This window comes from Callorhinus ursinus, unplaced genomic scaffold (assembly GCF_003265705.2).
Source record: "Callorhinus ursinus isolate GAN/ISIS: 27379988/994484 unplaced genomic scaffold, GSC_fseal_2.0 scaffold24, whole genome shotgun sequence".
Classification (NCBI taxonomy): Eukaryota; Metazoa; Chordata; class Mammalia; order Carnivora; family Otariidae; genus Callorhinus; species Callorhinus ursinus.
Genome location: NW_027397086.1, coordinates 26767778 through 26795719, shown reverse-complemented (window position 1 = coordinate 26795719; position 27942 = coordinate 26767778). Strand labels below are relative to the sequence as shown.

General features: G+C 44.3%; 1 protein-coding gene across 7 annotated transcripts; it reads right to left on the bottom strand.

Annotated features, from left to right (window-relative positions):
- Positions 1-966: 966 nt before the first annotated feature.
- Positions 967-26043, bottom strand: PGAP4 (post-GPI attachment to proteins GalNAc transferase 4). 7 transcript variants are annotated; one of them, XM_073876639.1, is made up of 3 exons: positions 24483-26043; positions 18009-18206; positions 967-9518 (listed from the first exon to the last, which is right to left on the bottom strand). In XM_073876639.1, the coding sequence occupies exon 3, from the start codon at positions 9439-9441 to the stop codon at positions 8230-8232; it is 1212 nt and encodes a 403-aa protein (XP_073732740.1). In that variant the 5' UTR covers positions 9442-9518; positions 18009-18206; positions 24483-26043; the 3' UTR covers positions 967-8229. The 7 variants fall into 7 exon arrangements, with proteins under 7 accessions (XP_073732740.1, XP_073732741.1, XP_073732742.1 ...); XM_073876640.1 differs by having other exon boundaries at positions 25184-26043; XM_073876641.1 differs by lacking the exon at positions 24483-26043 and adding an exon at positions 24115-24218.
- Between the last annotated feature and the right edge of the window lie 1899 nt (positions 26044-27942).

Below are 27942 nucleotides of genomic sequence, written 5' to 3'. Positions count from 1 at the left end.
TCTAGAACTGATTGTGGTTATCTTCATCTTTATTCCTTTCTTAAAGAGTGAACTGCCAAACACTGCTCAAGAGATTGCTAGAAATTTCAGGATCTCCCTAGAGTTCATGTCAGACCTACCTCTAACCTTCCAGGGATGCTGAGTTTTCTTGGTGAACATAATTTCACTGATTTCAATTGAAACATGATTTCAATTTCGTAGTTTTCTCATGAAACTGAATACAGACAGGAAAATACTTTCTAATGTAGACATATTAAGATTTGCCTGTTTCAGAAATTTATAGCACAGTTCATATTATATATCAACATTTATGTGACCACTTTCTAAAATTGTGAATTTGGAAAAAAATAAAACACTCTTGGTGTGCCCCAAATCAGTAATTCAGAACAGTTCAACAATAAGTAGAAAGCATGATCTTCAGTTGTCAACTGGTCATTCCCCTTGTCCAGTTTGAGTTTGAATATCTATACTTCCTTGAAACTAGCAACAATGATCTTATTGTTTCCATGATGTTTCCTGATCAGCAGCTCAGACAGATGTCCTATCAAATTGGGAAGAAAATGAAGTCTTATGGGCCTCTAGGTCATGGGGCTTTTGACACTCCAAAACAATCTTGTAGCAGTATCTTTTTTAAAGGCTCCTATGACATAACTCTGTGACTATATGGTTAAATAAATCTAATCTAAATAAAATAAATCTCCATGTTGCTTCAATTTCTAAATATCATACAAAGTGGCAAGAGCAGGAAAAATATTAAGTCTTGACTACTTCCTCCAGAAACAGGGCAGTCACTGTTCACATTTTGCCCATCAGCAATCCACATCCATCTTTCTGGCTAACAAAAGCCCCATTCTATTTGGGTGATGGGTAGAGAGCCCTTGAGGTCAAGAAAGATAAGCCCCCACCCAAGCTAAAATGGAGGGATTTGGGATTGGGTTTATCCAATTTCCTTTTGCCTGGAACTGGTCAAAGAGAGGGCCTGGCCCATATCTGGCCAATGAAACAAAAGGAGAGGTCTCAGGGAGACATCCTGAAATTGTTCTTCCTGGAAAAGAAACATAGAACTTCACAAGGAGGAAGTTTTTTTCTACCCCAGTCTCTTCCATCTTGAATGTAGCCCTGTGAGGATGTAGTATTTGAAGCTGCAGTAAAAGATGGCGGACAAGAAGGAGAGACAGAATCTGGGCTCCGAATGACACCATTGCATTACTGAGCCTGCTTTCTCCAGACTGCTTTTTAGGTGATAAAATCAAACGTCATTATTGCCTGAGGCCCTGGGAGACTGGATTCTGTTATTTGCAGCTAAATGCATCCTTATGCTACAACCATCTCATGCACTGAAACCAACCTGCAAAATTTGCAATGCACCTTCCTGATGTATGAGATATAATTCTGAATTTTAATGTGAGTCTCTGCCTTAGTGTGAGGATTCATATTTAAGCATGACTGTAGGGGTTAATTTGGTTAAAACAGTTTTCTTCCTCTGGTGTTAACTGATAAAATGAAAGATAATGTGATTCTAATCTCTTCAAAGCTTTTTCTGTTTCAAATATGGGAGTGTGTTTCTGCAGAGTGGGGCATTTCAGCTAATGGTTCAGTGAAATTAAAAAAAATCATGACAAGGAAAAAATAGTTTTTTCTTGTTTTTTCTTTTTATTGTACCTATATGACAAGATGGATGTTAGCTGAACTTCTCATGGTAATCATTTCATAATATATGTAAATCAAACCAGCATGCTATATGCCTTAAACTTATACAGTGATATATGTTGATTATTTCTCAGTAAAACTGGGAAAACATTTTAAAATAAGGAAACAACTTGAGTCATCTGAATGAATATTGCTAATGTGATTTAGGCATTTTTTAAGATGGAGATAAAACGCTATATTTAGATTTACATGTGATTACTTTGCTTGATGTAATTCCTTGCAGAATAATACATGAACTATAATTATGAATGTGATAGACACCATTATTTTTTTTAATAACTTTTAAAATTTAGATGATTTTTCCACTTCTTGTTCAAAAGGAGAGCACTCCACATGTAGATTCCAGGGACCCTGCCTCCTCTATCATAAACTCCATTGCAGGAGGAGGCTAGATGGAAGCCAACCTTCATTTGGTGAACCCTAGGTGGCTATGGATTCTGAATATATTTAGGTCTGGCAAAGTATGGTTGAGAAGGACAAGAGGAATTGCCCAAACATGGTGCTAGAAAGAAATCTACCCAGACTAGTTGACTGGTGTTTCTAAAGTATGGGCCTCTAGGGGCGCCTGGGTGGCTCAGTCGGTTAAGCGTCAGCCTTCAGCTCAGGTCATGATCCGCGGGTCCTGGAATTGAGCCCCGCATCGGGCTCCCTGCTCAGTGAGGAGCCTGCTTCTCCCTCTGCTGCTCCCCCTGCTTGGGCTCTCTGTCAAGTAAATAAATAAAATCTTTAAAAAAATAAAATAAAATATGGGCTGCTAACTGTACAAGCAACCAGGTCTTTGGGGTCACAACAATGCCAGAGCTTACATCTTTTTCTGGATAAAACCAAATTGAGGTGGCATACATTCTTTGTCTCAAGTGTTGCTAGTGTATGAGTTTTGCAGAGGACTCAACTTTTGTGGAGAATTCCCATTTAAAAAAAGCCATGCTATGGGGCACCTGGGTAGCTCAGTCGTTAAGTGTCTGCCTTCGGCTCAGGTCATGATCTCAGGGTCCTGGGATCAAGCCCCGCGTCGGGCTCCCTGCTCAGCGGGAAGCCTGCTCCTCCCTCTCCCACTCCCCCTGCTTGTGTTCCCGCTCTCGCTGTGTTCTTGCTGTCAAATAAATAAATGAAATCTTAAATAAATAAATAAATAAACAAAGCCATGCTAACAGACATCAAATAACCCAAAAGTCATGTATCTGAAAAATGATCCTCTAAGAGTGGCCTGTTCCTCATGTCTCGTCTCTGGGAAGGTTTACGTCTCTATCCTTGGTTTGTGTTAAATCATATAATGTTTTGCCAAAGACCACTCCTACCGCCCAGAGCCACTCAGCCCTATAACGTGAGTTCACCGGTATAGTGTGGGGATTGTTCTGTCTCTCTCTCCAGCCTTTTGGCCTAAAAGTCCCAGATGAGGCCGTGGACCCACCATGCGTGGTGTTCATATCTAGATGATCCCCACTGGCAGCACCAGGAAGATTGCAGCCCGAAGGGAAAATCCCAGCCTTCGCCTGACAGTAACACACAGGACCCTCCCCTGCCCCCCACCCCCACAACTCCCAATGCACACACTAGAAAGAAAACCATAAAACCCAAAAAAGCAGCTCTGTGGTTGGTGTCAAAAGTTCCTTTTTGTGCTTGTCATTCCCTCTGCCTGGAATGCACGTAAAAAACTTTTCAGTGGAGTCAGAATTGTACATCATAACCAACCCTCACTACCTGGATCCTTCTCTGTCTCTCCTAAATTTTCCTCCCTAGTCCCTTTTCTCTTCTATTAGTATTTCTCTTTTCCATAGGCAGTTCCACTGTGGACCCCTATACCCTTTCTAAACCCCTTTTTCTTTTCTTCCCTCCCTTCCTGCTTGCCTTTCTTTCCCTCCTTCCTTCCTCTTTCATTCATTCATTTCCTATTATGTGTCAGGTATTGTTCCAGGGCATACAGCATAAATGAAAAAGAAGAGTCCAGATATTGGGAAGTTTATATCCTGTGGGGGGAGAAGGAGGGGGAAATATCCCAAGATAATAAGGGAATTTCAGGTCATGACAAGAGCTTTGAAGAGAATCAAACTGGGTAAGTGATAGATGGGCCTGGGGGTCGGGAAGGGGGATGGCGACTGCTTTAGAGGGATGGGAAATCTATTGGGAAGGATTAAAATTAAGTTGAGGCCTAAATTATAGGAAAGATTCAGCCAAGGGAAAACTGTTCCAGATAGAGAGGATGGCCACGCAAAGGCCTTGCGGTAAGAGTCAGTGCAGCAAGTCGAAGCAAGTGAACGCGAGCTGGCGTGGTTAGAACCTGGAGAACACGGATGGGAGTGGTAATAAGACATGAAGTCTTATTAATCTGCAGGGGCAAGATTCCACCTGGCCTGGAAGGGAATGTAGGGGGGCTGAATTTTATTCTAAATGCAGTAGGAAGCCAGGTCCTAGCAAAGTAATGAACTATTTATATAGAACACTGACTATTCATTATTTAGTTCCTATGCATTCTCCATAGGCTGGTCCTATAAAGATTTCAGGACAGTGGGACACACAGGAAGAATTTATTACAGGGGCGCCTGGCTGGCTCAGTGGACCATACGACTCTTGATCTTGGGGTTGTGAGTTTGAGCCCCATGTTGGGTGTAGAGAGTACTTAAAATCTTAAAAAAAAAAAAAAGAATTTATTACATACGGAGTTTGGGACACACAGAAACAGGTGACCCTCTGCTTCACTCTACATCTTTGTCTTCCTCCTCCATCTCTCGGACATCTTAAAGCTATCCCATTCCTACATACTTACACCATCTGTTCCGTGTTTCTTTTGAATAAATTCATCATTTGGCTTTGGATTTTCATCTGCTTTTACCCCAGATTATTAGTAGAGCTGCCTCTTTTGAATCAGTTCATTCACTCACATTTCTGTGTAGGACATTAGGGAAAATAATCAAGAAAATTTGTTAAGTTCTAAGCCAAAAATCCCCATTCTTAAGAGTGATGACTCACGACAATGCTACAACACAAGTCCTGGAGTGAGCTGGAAGCCACAGCACATTTCCACTGCAGTTCTAATACATTAAGTACTTTTTAATTACAGTATCAATCATCTTTGACATAGCCCCCAAAGGTTTTCCAAATAAAATCCAGCCTAAAAACAAAACCCGTGCCAGTTAATGAGCATTTCTCAGCAAATTCACTGTAGTTGGGATAAAAATATCCAAGTGGTTCATGTGACTTAAAATTAGCCAACTTCATATTGTGTACTACTGTAACTCACAATGTTTCGTAGTGTATATAAAAATCCCACAGCAATCAACTCCAATTAGAATGCCTCTCTACCCAAACTTAAGTTACCAATTAAATAAGTTCTACCAAATAAGGAGTGTATCCAAGGTAAATTGGATTAATCCCATCATCATATTAATCTGATTTGTTCTCCAGTTGCACGGTTGCATTCTCAACCCTTTTTTCTTTAAACAACAATAAAAAGGAATGCACAATTCAAATGTTTCCACTTAAGAAATACAACTGAATCAGTTATGAATTTTTAAGCCAACAGCCCATAATTGTGAATGGCTACCTTGGGACTCCAAAATGCAGTGTGTGTGTGTGTGTGTGTGTGTTTAGTTTTGATACTATTCACATTAGAAAAATCCATCCAAAGAAATTTGATAGAGGGGCATCTGGGTGGCTCAGTTGTTGAGTGTCTGCCTTCAGCTCAGGTCATGATCCCAGGGTCCTGGGATCGAGCCCCGCATTGGGCTCCCCGCTCTGTGGGAAGCCTGCTTCTCCCTCTCCCACTCCCCCTGCTTGTGTTCCCTCTCTCGCTGTGTCTCCCTCTGTCAAATAAATAAATAAAATCTTAAAAAAAAAAAAAGAAATGAGAGAGAATGACAAAAGTCTTCTCAGGATGCCTCGGTGGAACAGGTGTTTTAATTTGAACTGATACATCTATGCAAATATACCCAATCACAATAGGGAACTTCTTAGGCCCGACAATTATTTAAACCCTGAAGGGTGAGCAGGTTCTGTTAGAGACCTTCACCCTCCTGGTGACCTATGTCCTTTAGTTCTCCTCTAGCCCCCTTGCTTAGGGATTAAACGAGACTTCAGCTTTGGTGTAAAGCTGTCAGCTGTCCTAACCAAGGATAGTATACAAAAACTGGACTCTAGGAATGAGGGAGAAAAGGGAGGGAGATCTAGAAGAGGGTGAGGATAAGACAGCAGAACTGAGCCTGCCTCTGCAGAAAACGTCCAAAGACAGTAGGCTCTAGTTAAGATCGATGGGGGAAGGCATCTTAGTGGATAGGTAGGAAATTAGACAAGGCAAAGATGGCTTTAGCCATCCAGAAATGAAGGAGTCAAGGGAGGAGATATCTGCATGCGGTAGACAACTGAATCCAAAAGAGCAGAAATATAAACCAGCAATGATTCCCTATCTTCTGCTTAGCTAGCTTAGATGTAACTCTCCTGTTGCTGGGCAAAAAAACATTCCTGAGGAGATCCGATCGTTAATGCAACAGACTCTAATTTAGAGTTGCAGGCCGGGGGTGCTTCTGTTCCTGAACATGGGATGAGCCAGTGATGGGGAGAGGATGAATGAAGCAGTGGAATCTGAACATCCTGACAAGTCATCCAGAAGCTCCGCTCACTTTGGACATTCCTGAGCGACACATGACATCTCACGAGAACAGTACAACACACACATAGACCTGCTGGTTCCCCAAAATCCACAGGACAATGAGGTTCTACCACGGGAGCTTACAGAGACATTGTTCTGCCCAGGTTACAGTCAGGTTCTACAAAAGAGATGCTCACAGCACGGATATTTAGAAAATGAACGTGCTTAAGAGAAAAGTGCCGGAGCTGGAAGTCCACTGCTGTCCAGCTGAGCGACCCTGGGGAAGCGGTTTCACCTCCCTTGGCCTCAGTTTGTCCATCTGCAAAGTATGGTGTAGAACTCCCAAGTCCTGTCTACTGGGAGGATGGGAGCTCACTGGAAATTTCAAAGCAAATGAAGACGTGGCGCTGAAACGACCTGTCAACGCTTGAACTCCGATGTCGACATCCATCTTCACGAGGGGACTTATTGGCCTCCGGCTTGATAAGTATCGTCAGGGGACATTTAAGTGTAACTTCGGAGGAGAGTAGTTTTCAGATGCAGGTCTTGGAATAAGCTCGAGAGCAGTCTCAGATCATTTCCAGTTCGAACAAACCATTATTTTTGTCTTGGTTGGAGGCAGCGCCAGGTGAAAGCTGAGCTACATCTCCTTCACAAATCACAACAAGTCAGCCTTTATTCTAGGAGTTTGGTCCAGAATGGCTACTCTCTGGGCGGGAGCCCTATGCCCTACTGCACACCTGAAGCAGTATCACTAATATCTTTATCCAAAATACACTTGAGTGTTATATACTCATTACAGAAGAGAAAAGAACTAGTATTTGCCAAGTGCCTTCCATGGGCTAAGTAAGCACTTGCTGGGTGTTTTATATACGTTCTGTCACTTAATCCTCAAGGCAACTTTCAAAGGTAGGTATGGCCATCCCCATTTTACAGGTGAAGAAACAGAGACTCAGAGTGGTCATGACTTGCCCACATGCACATCGGAAGGACATGGCAGAGATCTGAAATAAAAACTCAGGCCCTTCCGACTTCACAGTCTATGCTTTTGCTACTCTAACAACCTGATACCCAGAAGGAAAAAAAAAAATGAGGTTGAATGGTTAGCCAGCAAAGTTAGGGAAAAGGATATGCTATTAGTAAAGAGCTCACCCAGTTTACGTCATTCTTCAATGTCCAATTTTCAAAGAATCAGAATATGATAGAAACATTCAATATGAAATCACTACTAAACATAAGCAGTCTGACCTTGATGATCCAGAGGTGCTTCCAGATCTTGCTGTGCCTTAAAGTTCTCACTAACAATACTGACCATCAGTATACTACAGATGCATGGGAAAGAAACACCATGTAACAGAAGCGAGATCACCTGCACCAAGTCGTCAGGCACTGCCAACGGCTCTTACCGGCTTTTACCGGCTTTTATCACACCAGGTCAAAGAAACAAATGGAACCTGTCAATATGGTCCTGCCTCTTTGGACATATGTTCTAGACATACATCCATTCTCATGCCCAGTGAGAAAGAAATCCCTTCAAAAGGATCTCACCTTTCACCAAATTCTACCCTTCAAGTCCTAAAACGGTCATTATCTTTGTGCACAATATTTTTGGCAGTCACGAGCTCGATCACAAAGCAGAGCTGACGACGAAGGCAGAACACAACTGGTATTTAAATGCCCCCTGGGCAGGCGGGTCAGACTGCATGAGGCAGTGTGGCTGTGTGGAGGGAGAGGGGTCCTGCCTCAGGGCGAACATCCACTCCTGCCAGAGTTACCAAAGCCAAGGTTCTTGACGTGTACGTTCTCAGCTGTCTCAGTGCCTAGATCCCTAACAACATGAAACAATGAAATAACTGCAAGCAACCATGTCGAAATAAAGAACTCGGTATCGGAATCACCGAGAAGCGGCCAAGTTCAGAAAGGCATTTCTTGGCACACTACAGCAGACTGGGATGAAAGTTGTACCGGAGGCTGGAGAAGAGCCCGATGTGCTTCACGAGGTTGGGCTCCACCACATAGGCCCGCTCCCCCTTGGCCCTCAACAGTGAGTAGAGTGCCATGTCCTTGCCAAAGCCCTTGTGGCAGTACACCTGAGACAGGTAGGTGAGGGTCCGGCGGGCCGCAGGGGCAGGGAAGAGCATGGCGGGGGTGCAACACTGAGAGGCAGGGACCACGCTGTACAGGGAAGGACTCAGCCGCCGCAGTTCCAGGAAATAGTGCCGGCCCACCAGTTCTACCAGACCCATGCTGTACAGGGAGAAGAAGAGCATGACGGGCCAGCTGAACCCTGGACGGCTGGCAAACCGCATGTATATCCAGGTTAGCAAGGGCCCCAGCAACATGCCCACGCCGACCCACTCCAGGATCCGCATGGGCTCTGGGTTGATGTAGTGCTGGAGCCTCTCGGGATGATAGAGCTTCAGATAAAGGGCATCTCTGAGGTGTGGCTCGGAGAAGCGAGCCCGCAAAAGGTGCTCCAAAACTGGGAAGATTTGCTCTTCTGGGACGGCGTCATCTTCCACCATCAGGACATAGTCTGGGTTGTAGGTCTGCAGGGAGGACTCCAGGCAATAGACATAGTCCTGCTTCTCTTTCTCAAACGAGTTGGTCGAAGGGTCATCACCATAATCATCCTCAGTGCCCTCATAGCGGTTGGCCACCGGGACATACTTCGACAGCAGCTTGGCATCGAAGTGGCTCACGCTACGTTCCACATTGCATAGGAAGAGCTGGTGCCCCTCGCACTGGGGGCCGCATTGTTGCAGAAGCCGGTGAAACTGGGACACCACCTGCAAGACATAGTGGAAGCCAGGCTGCCTGTCGACAGTGATGATGGTGATGACCAGCCAGGGGCGGGGGGTGGCCTGCCAGACGATGGGCACCGAGCCATTGGCAGATGGCAGCTCCTCAAAGTAGTGGAGGGCAGCTTCACCCTCTTTCAAACTTTGCTGCAGGAACTCTTGACTCATTTGGTTCAGGTGCCAATGGCGCAGATAGAAATAAGAGTGCAGGAGCCGGTGACAGGCTAGGGGGGCCAGCAAGCCGAATGTCACCACCGTTAAGATCAAGAGCTGGACAGCGGTGCTGCCCCAAGAGAGCCGCCTCAGCCTCCGGAGAAGCATGGCAGTGGGAGGGGCTGATGTGCTCATGAGGTCAACTTCTGGTCAGGTCTGGTCCCAAGAACAAACCATCCTGGAACACAGGCCCGAATCTGCACAAGTCAAACCTAGAGAGAGACAAGTACAGAATGGTAAGAGGCCTTAAAGAACAAACAAAAAAACAACCCAGAGACAGAATGCAGCACATATCAACCCAGAAATTCTAATTCTAAGTTGTAGCTACTAGAGACTTCCAAGTACTTTCTCCAGTACACTATTCTTCGGTTGTGTGGGTTAATGATCTCTGGGATTCTTTCATTATTTCTATGAGTACGGAAATCCTGGTGTACCCAAGCAAGTTGCTACACCCTCAGATGGTTAGTTGGGTTTACAATGTGCCAGAAAGTCATCAGGTTGGCTAGTAAGATCCTTATTTCAATGCAGCAGCTACAAAGACCTGTGTTCTTAAAACAGATGAAAAAGCAAGACTTGACACAAAGCAAATACACATTTAAAGTAAATTCCAAAGTAAGTGTGTATTGACTGACTACGCATAGCAGTTTCTGAAAACTGTCTTTTCTGCACATCCCAAAAAAGAAAAGGACTCTTTAGGATTCTCTGAGATGTCTTTGTCAAGATCTTCCATTCTTATTTCTCTAATCTCATGCAACTATACTTAAAACTGCATCTTAGTTTAATCCTGATTGTTCTCCCATTTTATTTTTTATAGCACTACCACAGGAATCAGTATCTCCCATATGCAAGCGAACTCCAGAGCCCCAGCCGTGGGAGGGGAGGAAATATCTGAAGAAAGGTCCATGAGCAGCTTTGCAATGAAGGAGGGAGGGATAACAGAAATGAAGATGAAAGAGACAGTTACCCCCAGCCTGGTCCAGAAAGGATGTCGCATGACGTGATGGCTCAGAGTGCAGGCTGGAGGTCAGGCACACATGTGACTCCCAACTCAGCCACTCAGTGGGTGGAAAGTCCCATCATTTCTCCACAGCTTTGGGGCGCCTGGCTGGCTCAGTCAGAAAAGCCTGCGACTCTTGATCTCGGGGTCCTGACTTGGAGCCCCACATTGGGTGCTCAGATTACTTAAATAAAACTTTTTAAAAAAATGTATCCATACGGGGGCAGCTGAGTGGCTCAGCTGGTTTAGCATCTGACTCTTGGTTTCAGCTCAGATCATGGTCTCGGGGTTGTGGGATCAAACCCAGTGTCGGGCTCCGTGCTCAACACGATGTCTGCCTGAGATTCTCTCTCCCTCTCCCTCTGCCCCTCCCCCCACTCACGCCTGTGCTCTCTCTCTCAAATAAAATAAACAAATAAAATCTTTTAAAAAAAATGTATCCACACAGGGGCAGCTGGGGGGCTCAGTTAAGTGTCTGCCCTTGGCTCGGGTCGTGATCCTGGGGTCCTGGGATTAAGCCCCGCATCGGGCTCCCTGCTCAGCGGGGAGTCTGCTTCTCCCTCTCCCTCTGCCGCTCCCCCCGCTTGTGCTCTCTCTGTCTCAAATAAATAAATAAAATCTTTAAAAATAAAAAAAAAATAAAAAGGTATTCATACATACAAACTCAAGTGATACCTTGGGAGTAAGGAGGCCTAATGATCTGAGGGAAAATAGACTCATATGAGAAACAGAATTAAAAGGACAAAAGCAGTATAACACCAGTAATGTCAATGCAAAACGAAGCGGTGTCTAAAGAACAGAAGGTAAACCTAAACCTCTTATGTCAGAAGCATAATACAGTGTGTACACATGTGGAAGGAACCGCCTCACTTGTGAGTTACCTTGAAGGAAGGGCCGCCCAGGGACCATATGAGGTTGTAGTGCTGAGTTCAGGGCAGTCATTTCCGTGTCCTCCCTTTCGCGGGCACACAGAAAGACCATATTCCCTAGCTCATCTTCTTCCAGGTGGGGTCCAGTGAGTAAGATTTGCCAGGAAAATATGAGCAACGTGACAGGTGTGACTGCTGGGCCAAGGTGGTTGAGAGCATTTGTGCCTTCCCGACTGTCTCATTCTCCGTTTGCCACCTGAGTGGCTCTGGAGGAGGGTGGAGCCAGCAGATGGCGGGAGCCTGAGGTCTTGAATGATTCAGAGAGGGAGGTCCCTCCCACTACTCACCTCCCAGGAGCCTTCCAAGCTAGAGTGGGCTGTGTGGGGAGTAATACATAATCCACTGTGTCTAGTCACTAATGATTTTTGGACTAGTTTATTACAGCAGCAACCTGTCCAGCCCACTAGAACTGCGTACAATACCACACCTCTCTCTATAAGATAATGACATAATAATTCAATAAAGGCTCATTTCAGCATCAGAAGCACATTATACTGTGGGACCCAGGGGTGAGACAGACTACCCCAGTACTAGTAAGTAGTGCCTGAAGAGGGAAATAGCAGGGAGAGGTTTGAATAGCAGGCAATCCCAGGCCTGCTGGTTTGTGAACGTTCACAGTACGATAGAGGGGATGCTTCTCCCTGTGAGCTGCTCAGGCCAATGGAGTTAATAAATCACGTGGATGCACATCACTCCTAATGGAAACCAAGGACTGAAATTGCATTGAGCTTATACTCCTGGTAAGGAACGGGGTCATTCAGGTGTCTTTCTGCTCGCCTTGTTCTCCCTGCGCTTGCTATTACCCAAGAGAGCGTACCCACTTAGAAGGAGGAACAAAATACAGCCACTAAGATAAGGCCTGCAGCTTGGAGAACGCCAGGCCCATGGTGAGCACGGACGTGACAATGTGACAATGTGACACTGCAGAGCTCTGTGTTTGGTGCCAAATCCCCATCCACACTCCTTTGACACAAATTGGTGAGTTTCTGGTAAAGCAAGAATGTGACGCTCTTTAGTCCAGATCAGTCCCAGGGGTGGGCTGTTTAAGGATTGTGTGTGTGTGTGTGTGTGTGTGTGCGCGCACACACACACACAGTTATCATTTAAAAACATAAATCTGCTCATATCACTCTCCTGCCTAAAGCCCTTCTTTAGCCTCCCATTGCTCTGGTAATAAAATCCACATTTCTTTTTTTTTTTTTTTTAAAGATTTTTATTTATTTATTTGAGAGAGCGAGAATGAGAGAGAGAGAGAGCACATGAGAGGGAAGAGGGTCAGAGGGAGAAGCAGACTCCCCGCTGAGCAGGGAGCCTGATGCGGGACTCAATCCCAGGACTCCAGGATCATGACCTGAGCCGAAGGCAGTCGCTCAACCGACTGAGCCACCCAGGCGCCCTAAAATCCACATTTCTTATTATGGTCCATGAGACCCTTTATGATCTGGACTGTGCGTTAGTTACTCAAAATTAGAGGTTGGCAATATTTTTCTGTAAGGGGCTAGATAGTAAATATTTTGGATTCTGTGGGCCACATACTGTCTCTGTTGCATATTCTTCCTAGACTTTTTCTTTTGTAAAACTCTTTAAAAATATAAAAACTATTTTTAGTGCTCCAGCCACATAAAAACAAGCTGCAAGCCAAATTTGGCCAGCAGCCCATAGTTCACCAATCCCTGTTCTAGACTAGCACTCTCCAATAGAAACATATGCAAGGGCCACTTAGGTATTTAAAATTTTCTAGCAGCCACAGTAAAAAAGCAAAAAGAAACAGATGAAATTAATTTTAATAATATATTTTAAATACAATACATCAGAACTGTTATTTCAACATGAAAGCAATATGAAAAATTATTAATGAGGTATTTTGTTTTTTTTATACTAAGTCTTTGAAATCCAGTGTATATTTTACATTTACAGCATATCTCAATGCAGACTGGTCACATTTCAAGTAATCAGTAGCCACATATCACCAATTAGTAGCTCTAGACACACTGATCTTTCAGAATACTGACTGTGCTACACTCTTATCCAACTCCTGGCCTTTGCTCACACAACTCCCACACCCCTGAACATTTTAGTCCCCCACCCTCCCTGCTTCTTTATGTAGATAGCTGCTTCTCATCCTTTAATACACTCTCCCTGACCCATGCAAAGTAGGGCCTACCAAATTGGCACACACATATTTTGCTAATGGGAGTATAAATCAGCACAACCTCTGTAGAATTAATTTGGGAATATCTAGGAAAACCACTAATGACTCTGCAAATTCCATTTCTAACATTCCTTCCTAGATAAATATTCTCAAGTGTGAGAAATGACTTGCGGCATCATTTGTAATAGCAAAATACTGTCAAGTGCTCATCAATTGAGAGTGAGTCAAATAAATTATGATACATCCAAAGAATGGAATACAAAGTACCCATTAAAAGCAAGCAAACTTGGAAGAGACCAAGATGGCAACATACAAGGCTCCTGAACTTCTCTCCTCCCATTGGATGCATTAAATGTACAGCTACATTATGAGAAATTCCCTGAGAGAAATCCAGAAACTAGCTGAGGAACCCCTACACCTAGGGAAAATGACATAATACCCACGTTGAAAGAGGTAGGAAAGAAAGGCTGAGACACACTCCAGCCATAAACCCCACCCCCAATACAGTGCCCTATAACGGGGAGGGAACTTCCCATTCCCAGCTTCTCCCTGAGGAGTAAAGGGTTTGGGCCACATATCCAGCACCCCAAATTTTAAGACTCCCACCTGAAAGATGGGCTCCCAAAACATCTAGCTCTGAATGCCAATGGGGCTTGCATCCAAGAGACCAACAGGACCATAGCAAACAAAGAAGCAGTTCTTTGTGAGAACATGAGCACTTGCCAGTTCTATCCCCTCCAGGGCTCAGCATGCAGGGAGCAGGCAAAAATGACCATCCCCTAATTTTTCCCTGGAAGGGTTTTGAGTGCATACTTTACAAATTCCTGCCACAGGGTCCAGCTTCTAACTTAACACATATTTAGGAGCTGGCTGAGATTCTCCCTAGAACCCAGGGGAACTGATAGGCACTTCTCCCACCTTCTCCCATGGGCTCACTCCAATGATAAAACCAGATCCCCAGCATCTCCCTGAAAGGAGCTTATACAAAGGCCTGGTGCCCCAGCTTTTGCAGCAAAACCTGAGGGATGGGCCCCTGGATCACCTGGCTCTAATTGCCAATGGTATATGACTCAAAAAACCGAGAACCAATAGATGAATTTAGTGAAGTTGCAGGATATGAGATCAACATACAAAAATCAGTTGCATATCTATACACTAATAAGGAGAAATTAAGAAAACAATCCCATTTACAATAGCATCAAAAAGAATAAAATACTTAGGAATAAATTTAACCAAGGAGGTGAAAGATCCGTACACTGAAAACTATAAGACATTGTTGAAAGAACGGAAAATGACACAAATAAATGGAAAGATATTCTGTGGTCGTGGATTAGAAGAATTAATTGATTGTTAAAATGTCCATATTACCCAAAATGATCTACAGATGATCTACAAAGGATCTACAGATTCAATGGCAAACTCTATTAAAATTCCAGGAAAAACCATCCTAAAATTAGTATGCAACTACAAAAGACCTTGGAGAGCCAGGGCAATTTAGAAAAGATAGGAGGTAAGCGTCTTGACATTGGTCTTGGCAATGATTTTTTTTTTTAAAGATTTTATTTATTTATTTCACAGAGAGATAGCAAGAGCAGGAACACAAGCAGTGGGAGTGGGAGAGGGAGAAGCAGGCTTCGTGCCGAGCAGGGAGCCCGATGTGGGGCTCGATCCCAGGACCCTGGGATCATGACCTGAGCCGAAGGCAGACGCTTAATGACTGAGCCACCCAGGCGCCCCAATGATTTTTTTTTAAATTTTACACCAAAAGCACAGGCAACAAAAGCAAACATAACTAAGCGGGCCTATAACAAGCTAAAGGGCTTCCACACAGCAAAGGGAAACCATCAATAAAATGAAAAGGCAACCTATAAAATGGAAGAAAATATTTGTAAACCACATATTAGACAAGGAGTTCATATCCAAAATATATAAAGAATTCATACAACTCAATAGCAATAATAATAATAACCAACTTATTTTTTTTTTATTTTTTTTAAAGATTTTATTTATTTATTCATGAGAGACACACAGAGAGAGAGAGAGAGAGAGGCAGAGGAGAAGCAGGCTCCCAAGGAGCAGGGAGCCTGATGCGGGACTCGATCCCAGGACTCTGAGATCATGACCTGAGCCGAAGGCAGACGCTTAACCATCTGAGCCACCCAGGTGCCCAATAACCAACTTATTTAAAAGCAGGCAAAGAAGGATCTGAATAGACATTTTTCCAAAGACATATAAACAGCCAACAGGTACTTGAAAAGGTGCTCAACATCACTAATCATCATGGAAACACAAATCAAAACCACAATAAAATATCACCTCACACCTATTAAGATGTCTGTTATCAACAAGGCAAGAGATAAGAAATGCTAGCACAGATGTGGAAAAAGGAAACACTTGTATACTATTGGCTGAAACCTAAACTGGTAGAGCCACTCTGGAGATATGGAGGGAAAACAGTATGGAGCTTCCTCAAGAAATTAAAAGTACAACTACCAAATGATCCAGCAAACACCCATCGGGGTATATATCCAAAGAGGAAAAAAAATCACTATCTCAAAGAGGTATCTGGATTGCAGCATTATTCACAATAGCCAAGATATGGAAACAACCCAAATGTCCACTAATGGATGGATGAATGGATGAAGAATATGTGGTGTTATCTATGCAATGGAATATTATTCAGCCTTAGAAAAAAAGAAGGAAATCCTGCCATTTGTGACAGCATGGATGAATCCAGAAGGCATTATGCTGAGTGAAATAAGACAGAGAGACAGAAATACTGCATAGTATCATCTGTATGTGGAATCTAAAAAAAAGTCAAACTCACAGAAGCAGAATAGACTGTTGGTTACCAGGTGCTAAGGGGAGGGCCGTGGGAGTGGGGAGAGGTTGGTCACAGTTTATACTCTTTGACTCATTTTAGTTATAGGATGAATAAGGTCTGAGGATCTAATGCCTAACTTGGTGACTACAGCTGACAATACTGTGCCTGCTAAGATACAATACTGAAATTTGCTAAGACAATAGAACTTAAGTGTTTTCACCAAATAAAAAAGGTTCAAAAAAGCAAATTCTGGGGACGCCTGGGTGGCTCAGTCGGTTTAGCGTCTGCCTTCGGCTCAGGTCATGTGGGATCGAGCCTCATATTGGGCTCCCTGCTCCTCTCTCTCTCTGACAAATAAATAAAATCTTTCTTTCTTTTTAAAAAGCAAACTCTTCATATATAGATATGGAAAAATTTTAAGATGTATTTTCAGCGAAAGAAGACCTAGAAAAGTCTGTCTAGCATGCTACTATTTGTGTAGCAAACGGGGGGAAATATACTCAAAGGGCACACTCTTAAATCCAGGTATGACCGGAGGGACCCTAAAAGCACCCAGCCTTCCCAGGCCCGTGGCTTCCTGCTTTATTTTCTAGGATCTTGCTAAGGGGCCTGGTGTGTGTGCAGGGCTGGCTTCAGATTTTCTGCACAAAAGAGGCTTGTATGTTCCAGGTGGATACAAGGGGAGAAGACTTTCTTGAAGCTGTTCATCAAGCAAGCATGATGATCTTCCTTCGATTTCGTTGTGTGGGGCAGGAGAAGTTAAGATGTCAGTCCTCTCCAAGCCCCCCTGTGTTGCTGCCCTCAGGCCCTATTATCCTGCCCCTTGACACCCCAGGCTCCTGATTTTCTCTCCCCTCTGGCAGGTGGGTCAGGAACTGGAGCACCTGGTACCGACATCAAGAGGACCTTTAATCCCAGGCAATTTCCCCACTGGGGGCAATAAAATCATTAACATCTCAGGAATAGCTTGCTTTAAAAATATGGTGCCAGAGTGCTGTTCTCCTGATGAAGGTTCAATGGAAAGCAAAAGCAGCAGGCCAATTTCTAAGCCTGCAGGAAAAAAGAAAGGCTCTAGCAATCTGCTGAGTCTGGGACATTTCTAAAATGTTCACAAGGCATCTGGCCCCCATATCACTATAAACAGTATGAGTCAGGACAGACTAGAGTAATGACCCCTAAATCTCAGGGGTTTATAAGAAAAGAGGTTTAATTCTTGCTCATGTTACTTGTCCATTATGGATCAGTGAAGACTCTGCTCCCTGTCATTCACACTCCAGGACCAAGGTAGATGGAACTGCCTCTTTTCTAGAAATTGCTGGTTTTGTGGCAGAAAAGAAAGAGACACAGCTCAAGGTCACAGCTCAAAAATGACACACGTCATGTCCACCTACCTTTCACTGACCAGCCCAAGTTACATAACAACCCTTGAGTTCAAGAGAACAGAGTTATGTAATCTTCCCGCAAGAAGGGGTACCGAAAGACATACGGCCAAGCCTGAAGCTAATGATTAGGGAAATATATGTCTCTCCAGGGAGAGGCAGAAAATATCTTGGACAATAATGCAATCTAGTACACCCATTTTGGGCCATGGGGGGTGGGATCAGATCCTTCAACGATCAGATGACTGGTTTGCCTAAAATTCAGCCACATGGAGTTAGGTAGATATTCAAGACTATGTTCTGGTTTGCTTTTTCAAACATCTTCTTAAAGGATTTAACCAATTGCTGCACCATGGGGTGTGGTGTTCCAGGCCTCCTATAATTTATTTCACTTTACTGATTTGGTTTTAAGATAACTTACCTGAAAACAGGATTTTGCAGTGGTAGTCTGAGGGAAGGAGGTCTCTACCCTCAGCCCAATATGGGGATGGGACAGAAGTAGGACCATGTGTGCATTACCACTCTGTCTTTTCCCAGAATTCCACAGTCACCCAGGGCATCACCAGCTCAGGACCACACTCCACAGATGTTGTGGGCTGACCGGCATTCGTGAGGTGGCCTGAAAGCAATGACACCATTACAGACCCGATTCAGACGGCGTAATGATTACTGAGTTATCTATGCCTTCCTGGTACACTTTGAAACACAACCATTTTGTAAATTGGATTATGTCTGTTACTGTGTCTCGGATGGAGGCTCAGAAAAGACAGTAAAAGACAAAGACACCAAGAAATGAACAGGAAATAGGGCTAGAATGAATAAATGGAGCGACAGTGACAGTTACATTTTCCTGCAGCTTCTAAAAATTAAGCTGGGGCCGCCTGGGTGGCTCAGTTGGTTAAGCGGCTGACTCTTGATTTCGGCTCGGGTCATGATCTCGGGGTGGGATCGAGCCCCGCATCGGGCTCCGTGCTCAGCGGGGAATCTGCTGGAGAGTCTCTCTCTCTCTCTCTCCCTCTCCCTCTCCCCCTGCACTCTCTCTATCTCAAATAAATAAATCTTTTTAAAAAATAAAATAAAATAAATAAAAATTAAGCTGAAGGGGTCACAGGGGCAGGTGAGGCAGTACACCAGGCTGAGTGTCAGGAGATGAGCAATCAAGACTGCTTCCCACTGCTGCCCTCCTACGTGAATGGCACCACCACTCTCCCAGGAACCTTGGGTCCAAAAGACCAGTACGTTCTGACTTCTCGGCCCTACCCGGTCACTTTCCAAGTCCCAGCAATGCCACCCATATGGCCTCTTTGGCGCCTCTCTTCCCTCCTCTCCCCGCCACAGCCATGCCCTTCTGCACTGCCTCACCCTTGTTACTCCTCATCACCTGCAGGCCAGCTGATAGCAACAGGCTCCTAACTAGGCCTCCGACTTCCAGAAGGAGCAATGGATTGGAAGCCCAAAGATCTTGGTCCGTGTCTGGTCCAGCACTCACTCATTAGGTCCATTTGTAAAATCATTTATCTGAGACTGCTTCTGCCAAATAGGAAAATGAAAAATACCTCGTTTATGGAGGCATTGTGGGGATGAAATGAGACAGTGGCTATGAAAGCCCTTTTTCAGACAGAAGACACTGCAAATGATGGTAACGTTTTACATTATCAGCGTCCCTCTGATGCTCTGAACCACAGGTCTGAACACGACGCTCTTTTCTGTGGAACTATTCATGTTCCCCAGTGACTACAGAATGAAGTCCAAACTCTTGACCAAGATTCTTCACAATCCAGTTTCAACTATCTCTCTGGTCTTATTTCTTCTCCTCACACAGGCTACTCAACCATCAAGAATCACCTCAAAAGGGACCTCATAAAAGCCAACCCTCATCTACCCCAAACAGAAATAAACTCTTGTTTCTCAAGTGCTTGGCCCCTTTACATAAATTTCCCTCCCAGAACATTCATTTATCACTTGCTACTTCAGACTGTATCTATGTATAGCTACCACTTATTAAGCTCCTACTACATACCCAAGTTCTGTAATAGACTCTTAACATCTATTTCATTTAACCAAAATAGCAACTCTTGAATAGCAATGGAACTAATCCCATTTAGAGGAAAAAAAAAATAAATGCTACCAAGTTGAGAGCAGGAAATTAAAACACAGGAGAAATTCCAAAGCCCATATTTTGTCCACAATGCCTGCTGCCCTCCATGGCTTTATTCATGACCCCTGACTTATGCCCCAATTGGACTTACAAATCTGTTGTTAGTGGAATTCAGTATGATTTATCTTTGATATCCCTTGCGGACTTATCACAGTACTCTATGCATAGGAGAGGCTCAATGTTTGTTAAGCAAATAAACGCTCACAGTCAAGTCATTTAACCTCGGTGGGTCTCAATTCCTTCAGCTATAAAATTGGGAGTATCAGAGAGCGTGGCCTTATAGTGTGCAGAGATCAACTTATTTGTACATGTCTACTGAGCACGTACTATGTGCTAGGCAATGTTCTAAGCATCTCATCAATCCTCATAAGAAGCCTATGAGAAATACTATTATTCAGTCCATTTTATACCTGAAAAACCTAAAGACACAATTAATCGTACCAAAGGTTAACAAAGCTTTTAAGTGTGTGGGAAAATTTGAACCTAGGCAGACAGGCTCCAGAACCCATGTTCCCAACCAATATGCAATACTGTCACTGCAGAGATTGGAAACCCAAGAAAATCAGCTGAAAAATCATTAGAAATGGTAACAGAGTTTCAGAATGTAAATATTAATATGTAAAAATAATAATGTAAAAATATATTTTAAAATAATATATAGTATTACACACACACACACACACACACACACACAAACTGCTTCACCTAATCAGTCAATAACCAAATGAATTAATGGGATAAAAGATCCCTGTGAAAATGGGGTAAAAAACCTAGGAATAAATTATTTAGATATGCAGAATATACACACATACTATAAAATTCTACTGAAAGATATTTAAAAAGTCTTTAGTAAGTGGAGAAACATAAGATTTTCCCCATTGGAAAGCCTCACTAATGAAAGAGGACAGAGATCTCTTTCTCCAGAATTAATCTCTGTATTTAATATAATGTCAGTTCAACTTACTTCAGGAGGGAGGGGCCCAGTTCAACAAATGGGCACTTGATACAAATTGGTGGAACCTTTGGAAGGAAAATGGAACCAGTATCTATAAAAATTTTATATGTGCATCCCCCTTGACATAGAAATTCTTTCTAGATATCTATCCTGCAGAAATGCCAACACTTGCTACCAAAGATGGACAAGGAATGTTCATGGCAGTTTTTGTTTGTAATAGTAGGAAAGAGAACGATAAAGAGGGGGAAGGGAGGGGAGACAGGGGGAAGAGAGAGGAGGAAAGGAGAGGAAGAAGGAAGGAGGAAGGAACTGCAGGGAAAGAAAATACCCAGCAACAGGAAACATATTTTTAGATAATTACACAAAGGGATGATAAGGAGCCATTAAAAAAGGAAGAGAAAGCTTTAAATATACTAACCTTTAAAAAGTCTTATCTAGGTCTCTGCTATGGACTGAATGCACTCCCCCCAAATTCGTGTATTGAAACGCTAATCTTCAACGTGATGGTATCTGGGTATGGGGTCTCTGGGAGGTTATTTAGGTCTTGCTGGTGGAACTCTCATGTTGGGATTAGTGCCCTTATACGAAGAGGTGGGAGAGTGCTGGCTTGCTCTCTCTGCTCTCCGCCAGTGAGAATATAGTGAGAATACAGTGAGAATACAGTGAGAAGGTAGCATCCATACACCAGGAAGAGGGCCCTCAGCAGAACCCAGCTATGAGGGCAGCCTGGTTTCAGACTTTCAGCCTCCAGAAGGAAATGTTTTGCTGTTTACACCACTCAATCTATGGTAATTTGTTACAATTTGAGCAGATTTTAAGTCTCTACGGGAAAAATAATGCCAACTATGTCAGTGCAATTGTAGAAAAATATACATAGTATGGTCATTCTATTTTTAATATGGAGTATAATTTAGGGAAAGAGAGATGAAGGTATGGAGGAATAGAAGCTTCCTGTTTTGCTTTTGCTTTTTTTAAGATTTTATTTATTTATTTCAGAGAAAGAGAGCGAGAGAGCGCAAGCACAAGCATGAGCAGGGAGAGGGGAGGAGCAGAGGGAGTAGCAGACTCCCCCGCTGAGTGGGGAGCCCGACATGGGGCTGGATCCCAGGACCGTGAGATCATGACCTAAGCCGAAGGCAGATGCTTAACCGACTGAGCCCCCCAGGCGTCCCCTTTCAACACTTTTGTAAAGAGTATATATTACTTTTATGATAATTATTAAACATTCATTCAACACATACTGAGTCTTGTCCTGGGCAGTGGGATGGTGAACATGACATCCAGGGCCCCTATACTCTGAGGACCCTTGTTATCAAAATCCCATAGAAATCCAGACAAGATTTTGTTTGTTTCCTTTGGTGGCGCAGGGAGGGAGAGGTTAGTTAAATTGACCAAAGCATTCAAAAGATTTTCTGGAATTAGTACTAATAAAAACTGCTACGAAATACTCGTTTTGCTGGCACATATACTAAAATTGGGAGGATGTATCAAAGATTAGCAGGGCCCCTGTGCAATAATAACATCAATTTTACGTAGCGCTTCATAATTTTTTATTGTGATGGTGGTTACATTTGATAAAATTCATCAAAATATACATTTAAATGGTGTATCTTATTGCATGTAAACTATACTTCAATAAAACTGATTTTTCTAAGAGCCAGGAAAATGATAATACAGAGTAGTAAGAGAGAATCTGCCTAAGCAGATCTTAAACCTACTATAAAACTTCAGTAATTAAAATAACATGGCACCAGCACCAAAATATACTGATAAATAGACAGAGGTGAAAGTCCACACAGATACAAACTTGTAATAATTTAATCTACCATAATCAAAGCAATTTAAATTGGGGTGAAAAATGGACTTAATAGCTTTGTGGCAACTGGCTAACTCTTCAGGAAAAGTAAATTAGCTCTCCACTTTATAACTTAAGCTAGAATAAATTTCACATTAAAATTTTCAAACAAAAGCTTAAAGATACTTGAAGGAAATACAGAAGAATAGTTATATATTTTAGGAAAGGCCTAAAGGTTTAGGAAAGCCCCTTCTCATCAAGGTCCGCAAGCAGAAACCATTAAAAAAAAAAACACACCACTAAATGAAAAAGTTAAATTTGTATACGGTCAAAGATGAAAAACTGACAAAACCATCAAGCAGACTGGGAAAGACTATGCAACATAAATGACAGAATTACTTCTTTACTGTGTAATATATAAAGAATGCTTAAAAATCAGGAAGAGAAAGACACTCCAATTGAAAAGGGGGCAAAGGAGGGGCGCCTGGCTGGCTCAGACCGTGGAGTGTGCAACTGGTGATCTCGGGGTTGTGAGTTCAAGCCCCAGGTTGGGCATAGAAATTACTTTTAAAAGACGGGGGGTGGAACAAAAGAATTAAGAACGTTCACCCCTGCAAAAGCAAAAAGCCAGTATACAGAGGAAAAGGTATTAGCTACCCCTGGGTAACCAGATGTGCAAATTAAAACAAGATACTGTTTTTGTCTACCTTGTTGGTTTAGATGTTTGTATGCAGAGAAAACTTTAAGACGATATCCAGAAAGTCTCAACAATCTAAATGAAGTTTTAAGTTATCTTTATCTTCTCCTTTACATTTTTGTTTCCTGAATGCTTTGTAATACACTAATCCTTAAAAAATTCTAATAATTTTAATAAGGTTAGGTGTTAGACACACGTAGTTTTCTCTTGTCACCGCCCAAAGTACCTGGTACAGTGCACTCTAGAAATGCACCCCTAAAAAAAGCTATCCCCCTTACCAGTCCAGTTCTCCTGGAGAAATACACAAGCGCACACGCACACACACCTGCAGGTTCTGCTAATGGGCCGCATTGTGAGATCATCATTGGAGCCGCCCTGCGCTTCTCCCGGGGGCGGCCCGGGACCAGCAGGGAATGCCAGGGTCACACCCACCCTGCAGGAGCTCTCGCCCCTGGGCACTTCGGGCGCAGTGCGGCACCGACAACGCCCGCGCCTAGAGGCCAGGAGGAGGATGTGGCTAGCGGGGGGTGGTCCCCTCCAGTCTTCGCGGAAAGAGAATGGGAGCGGAAGACCACAATCCCGGATCTAGCGTCTGCTGCTGACCTTGGGCAGTCCCCGCCGCGCTCTGGCCTCAGTTTCCCCACCCGTAGGTCGAGGCTAACGGTTCCGATCGCCGCGCTGGCTCCCTTCGGCTGGTCTTTCCGGGAGCTGGGACGGACGTCTTCCTCTGCCGGGTCGCCCTTCCTCGGTCCCCGGGCTGCAAGGTCGCGCGCAGAAACCCCACGCCGCAGCAGCGCTTTGGCGACCCTGGCCGGCCCGAGGGGCGGACGCGTGAGGGACCCTCGCCGCGTGCGGGCGGCCATTAGGCGATGCGCCCTTTGGCTGGGCGGCCCCGCCAGGCGGGCCAGGAGCAGGGTCTTACCTGAGCTCGCACGCGCCCGGCTCGCGCCTTCCTGTCGGCCTCGCGGCGCAGCCGAAGCGGGCGAGGGGTGGAGAGACGCCCTCGCCGCGACACTCATTCATCCCTGCCCTGACACCGGCCCGGGCCACGCGGGGGACGCCCTTCTGGGGTCCCCGCGGTCCTCCGGCAGGAAGCGGCCGGCGCCCCGGCCCGGGCCTCAGAGAAGCTCGCCTGCCCAGAGCGCACGGCCGGGGGCGCAGGCCCTCCGGAGCGGCGCCAGCACCCGCCGCGGCTCTCCCCGCGCCAGCGGCGGCCCGGGTAATCCTCGTCCCCGCGGTCCGGCTGCGATGCCAGAGAGGCTGGGCAGATTGCACGCAGCGAAAACCTACCCGGTGGGGGCGGTCAGCTCCGTCCTCCGCGCACGCCGAGGGCCGCCTCTGGTGTCGCCTAGGCGGGCTGGCTCATCGCCACAGAGGAGCCATCGCCCAACCCCGAGGCCCGGGCGGAGCGGGCGCCGCGCGGCTCGGGTGCGCGCCGGAGCCTCACCTCCTCCAGCGGCGCAGCTCCCGCGCCGGGTCCCCTGGCTCCGGCAGGCCATGTGACCTGCGAGCTGCGGAGCGACCGCAGCCCGCAAAACCAGCTTGAGGGAAAAAAAAGGACGGCAAAAGGCGCCAACTGATGGGCAGAAAGGGAAAAGCAGGCTCAGGGCTAAGGAAATTGAAACGCTGGAAGGATGAGGTCTCTGCGCTTTTCACAGCCCCAGCCGGCCTGCAAGCGTGTTCTCCGCTGGAGGGAATTGGTTTTGCCCATAATAAAAATAACAGCCGACACCACTTCCGCCCCAAATCCCTACCGCACTCAACCTTATACCGGGCGCCTTATGAACGTCACTTCACTGCTGGACGTGAGAGATTATCATCCCCAATTTGCAAACGACGAAAGATTTGAGAAGATAATTGCCAAGTGCAAACCCTTCCTTATTCCAAAAGCCAGAAATGTAAACATTTATTTAAAAAAAATCAGAAAGGTTTGGTTTAACCAGGTCACCTAGCCAGTCATGGCAGTTAGGTCTGTGGCTCCTTCCACTTACCTGTCAGTCTCCCGGGAGTGGCTTCCGTGGTTCAGTACCCATCCCCAACCCTTCATTTTGGCAGACATTTATTGAATTGTTCTGACGTCGTGCCAACACCACAGATGAGAATGAGGTAAGAATGAGACCGCCTACTTCCAGATTTCTTATACATGAGAAGGTTAAAAATTTTGCAAAGAACATCTAGGAGAGAGAGCTGAGCAAAGGGAGAAGAAACTCATGAGACAGCTGTCTGAAAAGTGGCTCTCATTACTAATGAAGGGCTTTCATGCATTGAGAGAGGTCATTTCTGAGCTTTGTCTCTCAGAAATCATTTAGTTAACAGGCCACAGAGGTTTAATAAGAGATCCAAAAATAACTGGGTGAGAGCTGAAGGAGATAAGTTAGTGCTCATTGTCAAAGTGCCAAATAGTCAATAAGTATATAATAAATGCTCATTTAAGTGGTATGTGATGATGTGATCTGTCATACACTGTACCCTTTATTTTATTCACATTTGAATGAAACTACCTAAAATCTAAGCACTTCTAAAAAGAGCAGTGAGGTCTCAAGCCAACTCAGTCTCCACATGAGAAGTGCAGAATATTTTTTCCTCTTGGATAGGTCGTCACTACTCGTTCCAGCATAGGTATGTACGTCTGTTCCTGCCTTAAGGGCTGCCCCAAGTCATGCCAGCAGGAAGCATGTTTCTTTTGTGAGAGGAATAGAAGCCGGCATGATATTTCATCATGGGGACCCATAGAGATTTATTCATATTAATGAAATGACATCTCTTGGGGTGCCTGGGTGGCTCAGTCCTTAGGCGTCTGCCTTCGGCTCAGGTCGTGGTCCCAGGGTCCTGGTATCGAGCCCCGCATCGGGCTCCCTGCTCCGCGGGAAACCTACTTCTCCCTCTCCCACTCCCCCTGCTCGTGTTCCCTCTCTTGCTGTGTCTCTCTGTCAAATAAATCAATAAAATCTTAAAAAAAAATGAAATGATATCTCTCAATGCACGAAAGCCCTTCATTAGAAAGCTATTACTTTGGGTCTCGAACGTTCTTTGGTCTTCCAGAATCCTATTTTAAGCAAATACTGTTCTGAATGATATAACACTGGAGGTATGAGGAAATGGGCACACTGGTTGAAAACAAGTCGCGAGGAGCTCAGGAAAGCAATATGGAATGACCCTGGGGAGGAAAAAGGAAAGCCAAAGGAAAATGAAAGCCAGCTAGATTCTACTCTGGCTTCCTAGGGTTTCCACCTAATAGTTTTATTGCATTTCTTAATGCTTCTAATTCTAGGTCAGCTTGCCTTTCTAGACCAGGGGTTAGCAAACTACAGCTCACTGCCTGATTTGTGCAGCCCACAAACTAAAAATGTTTTTTTTCTTTTTAAAAAGGTTTTATTTATTTATTTGACAGAGAGAGAGCACAAGCAGGGGGAGTGGCAGGCAGAGGGAGAGGGAGAAGCCGCTTCCCGGAGGAGCAGGGACCCCAACTTGGGGCTTGATCCCAGGACCCTGGGATCACGACCCAAGCTGAAGGCCGTCTGTTAACCAACTGACCCACCCAGGCTCCCCAAGAATGGTTTTTATACTACTGGATGGTTAAAAAATAAAAAGAAGAATATTTTGGTACATGTAAAAATGATATGAAATCCAAATTTCATGTCAGTGGTGCATGGTCATTCCTTTACATGTGTCTATGGCTGCTATAGTGAGTTGAATAATTGTGACGGAGACCTTATGACTCACAAAACCTCAAATATTTACTGTCTGGTTTGCAGACACCTATTCTAAAAAGTCTATTCAGTGGTCACAAGGTAAGGCAGTAAAGCCAATAAACGCTTATGTAATTTTTCTTATGTCAGCATACTTGGTACTAGATATTAAATTCCGTTAGAATCTCATATCCATCTACCTGAGCATCCATCCATCCACCAGGGCATCCGTCCATCCTCTATTTTACAGCTAATATTGATTGAAGAATTGTTCTGACATAGTGCCAACACCATGGATGAGAATGAGGTAAGAATGAAATGTGTGTCCTGCTCTCAAGGAGTCTGTCATTAGGAATGTCTGGAAGTATAGGAAAGACTGCCTAGGCTGACAGCTGGATCTGGCAGAGAGAACAGCTTGGGAAGCTGGTCCCATTTCCTGGACCAGTCCCAGACCTTCTCCTTCCAGATTTCTTCTACATTAGAGGTTAAAAAATGTTTTATTATTGTGATGTTGGCTCTTTAAAATTATGTGTGATTAAACTTCATCCAATAGGAAGAGAAATACACAATGATTTGAGGTTGTTTCATACTCTATTTGTTAAAATCATATGGGAAGTCTCTAATTTCCATGTTGGATGGTAGTTTCAAGGGTGTTTATTATCATTTTATATGATTATAGTTGTGCATAGGTAATAATAACTACATTTTTCTAATACAAGAAGAACAGGGAGCCCGTTTTTCAGATTAAAGCCCAAAGTTGAACAGCTATCAAGGGATTTTATGAAAGACAATAAATTGAGGGATTCTAGAGAGAGGTAGGAGGAGTGGTAAAAGACTGGGAAAATTCTTGGAAAGACTAGATTCCAAGATTCTGGTTCTCATTTAGTAAGCCCCCTTCTTTGTTCCACATTAGCTGCCTTCCCTCCCTTGTGGTAATGAGGGTGTTTTCTCTTTTTTTCTTCATTTTTTTATAAGACTGGACTTTGGGGTCACAGAGAGAGAGTAATCATAATTCTCATTACGTGTCTATGTAAGGACTTCTATCTATTAATGATAATAAT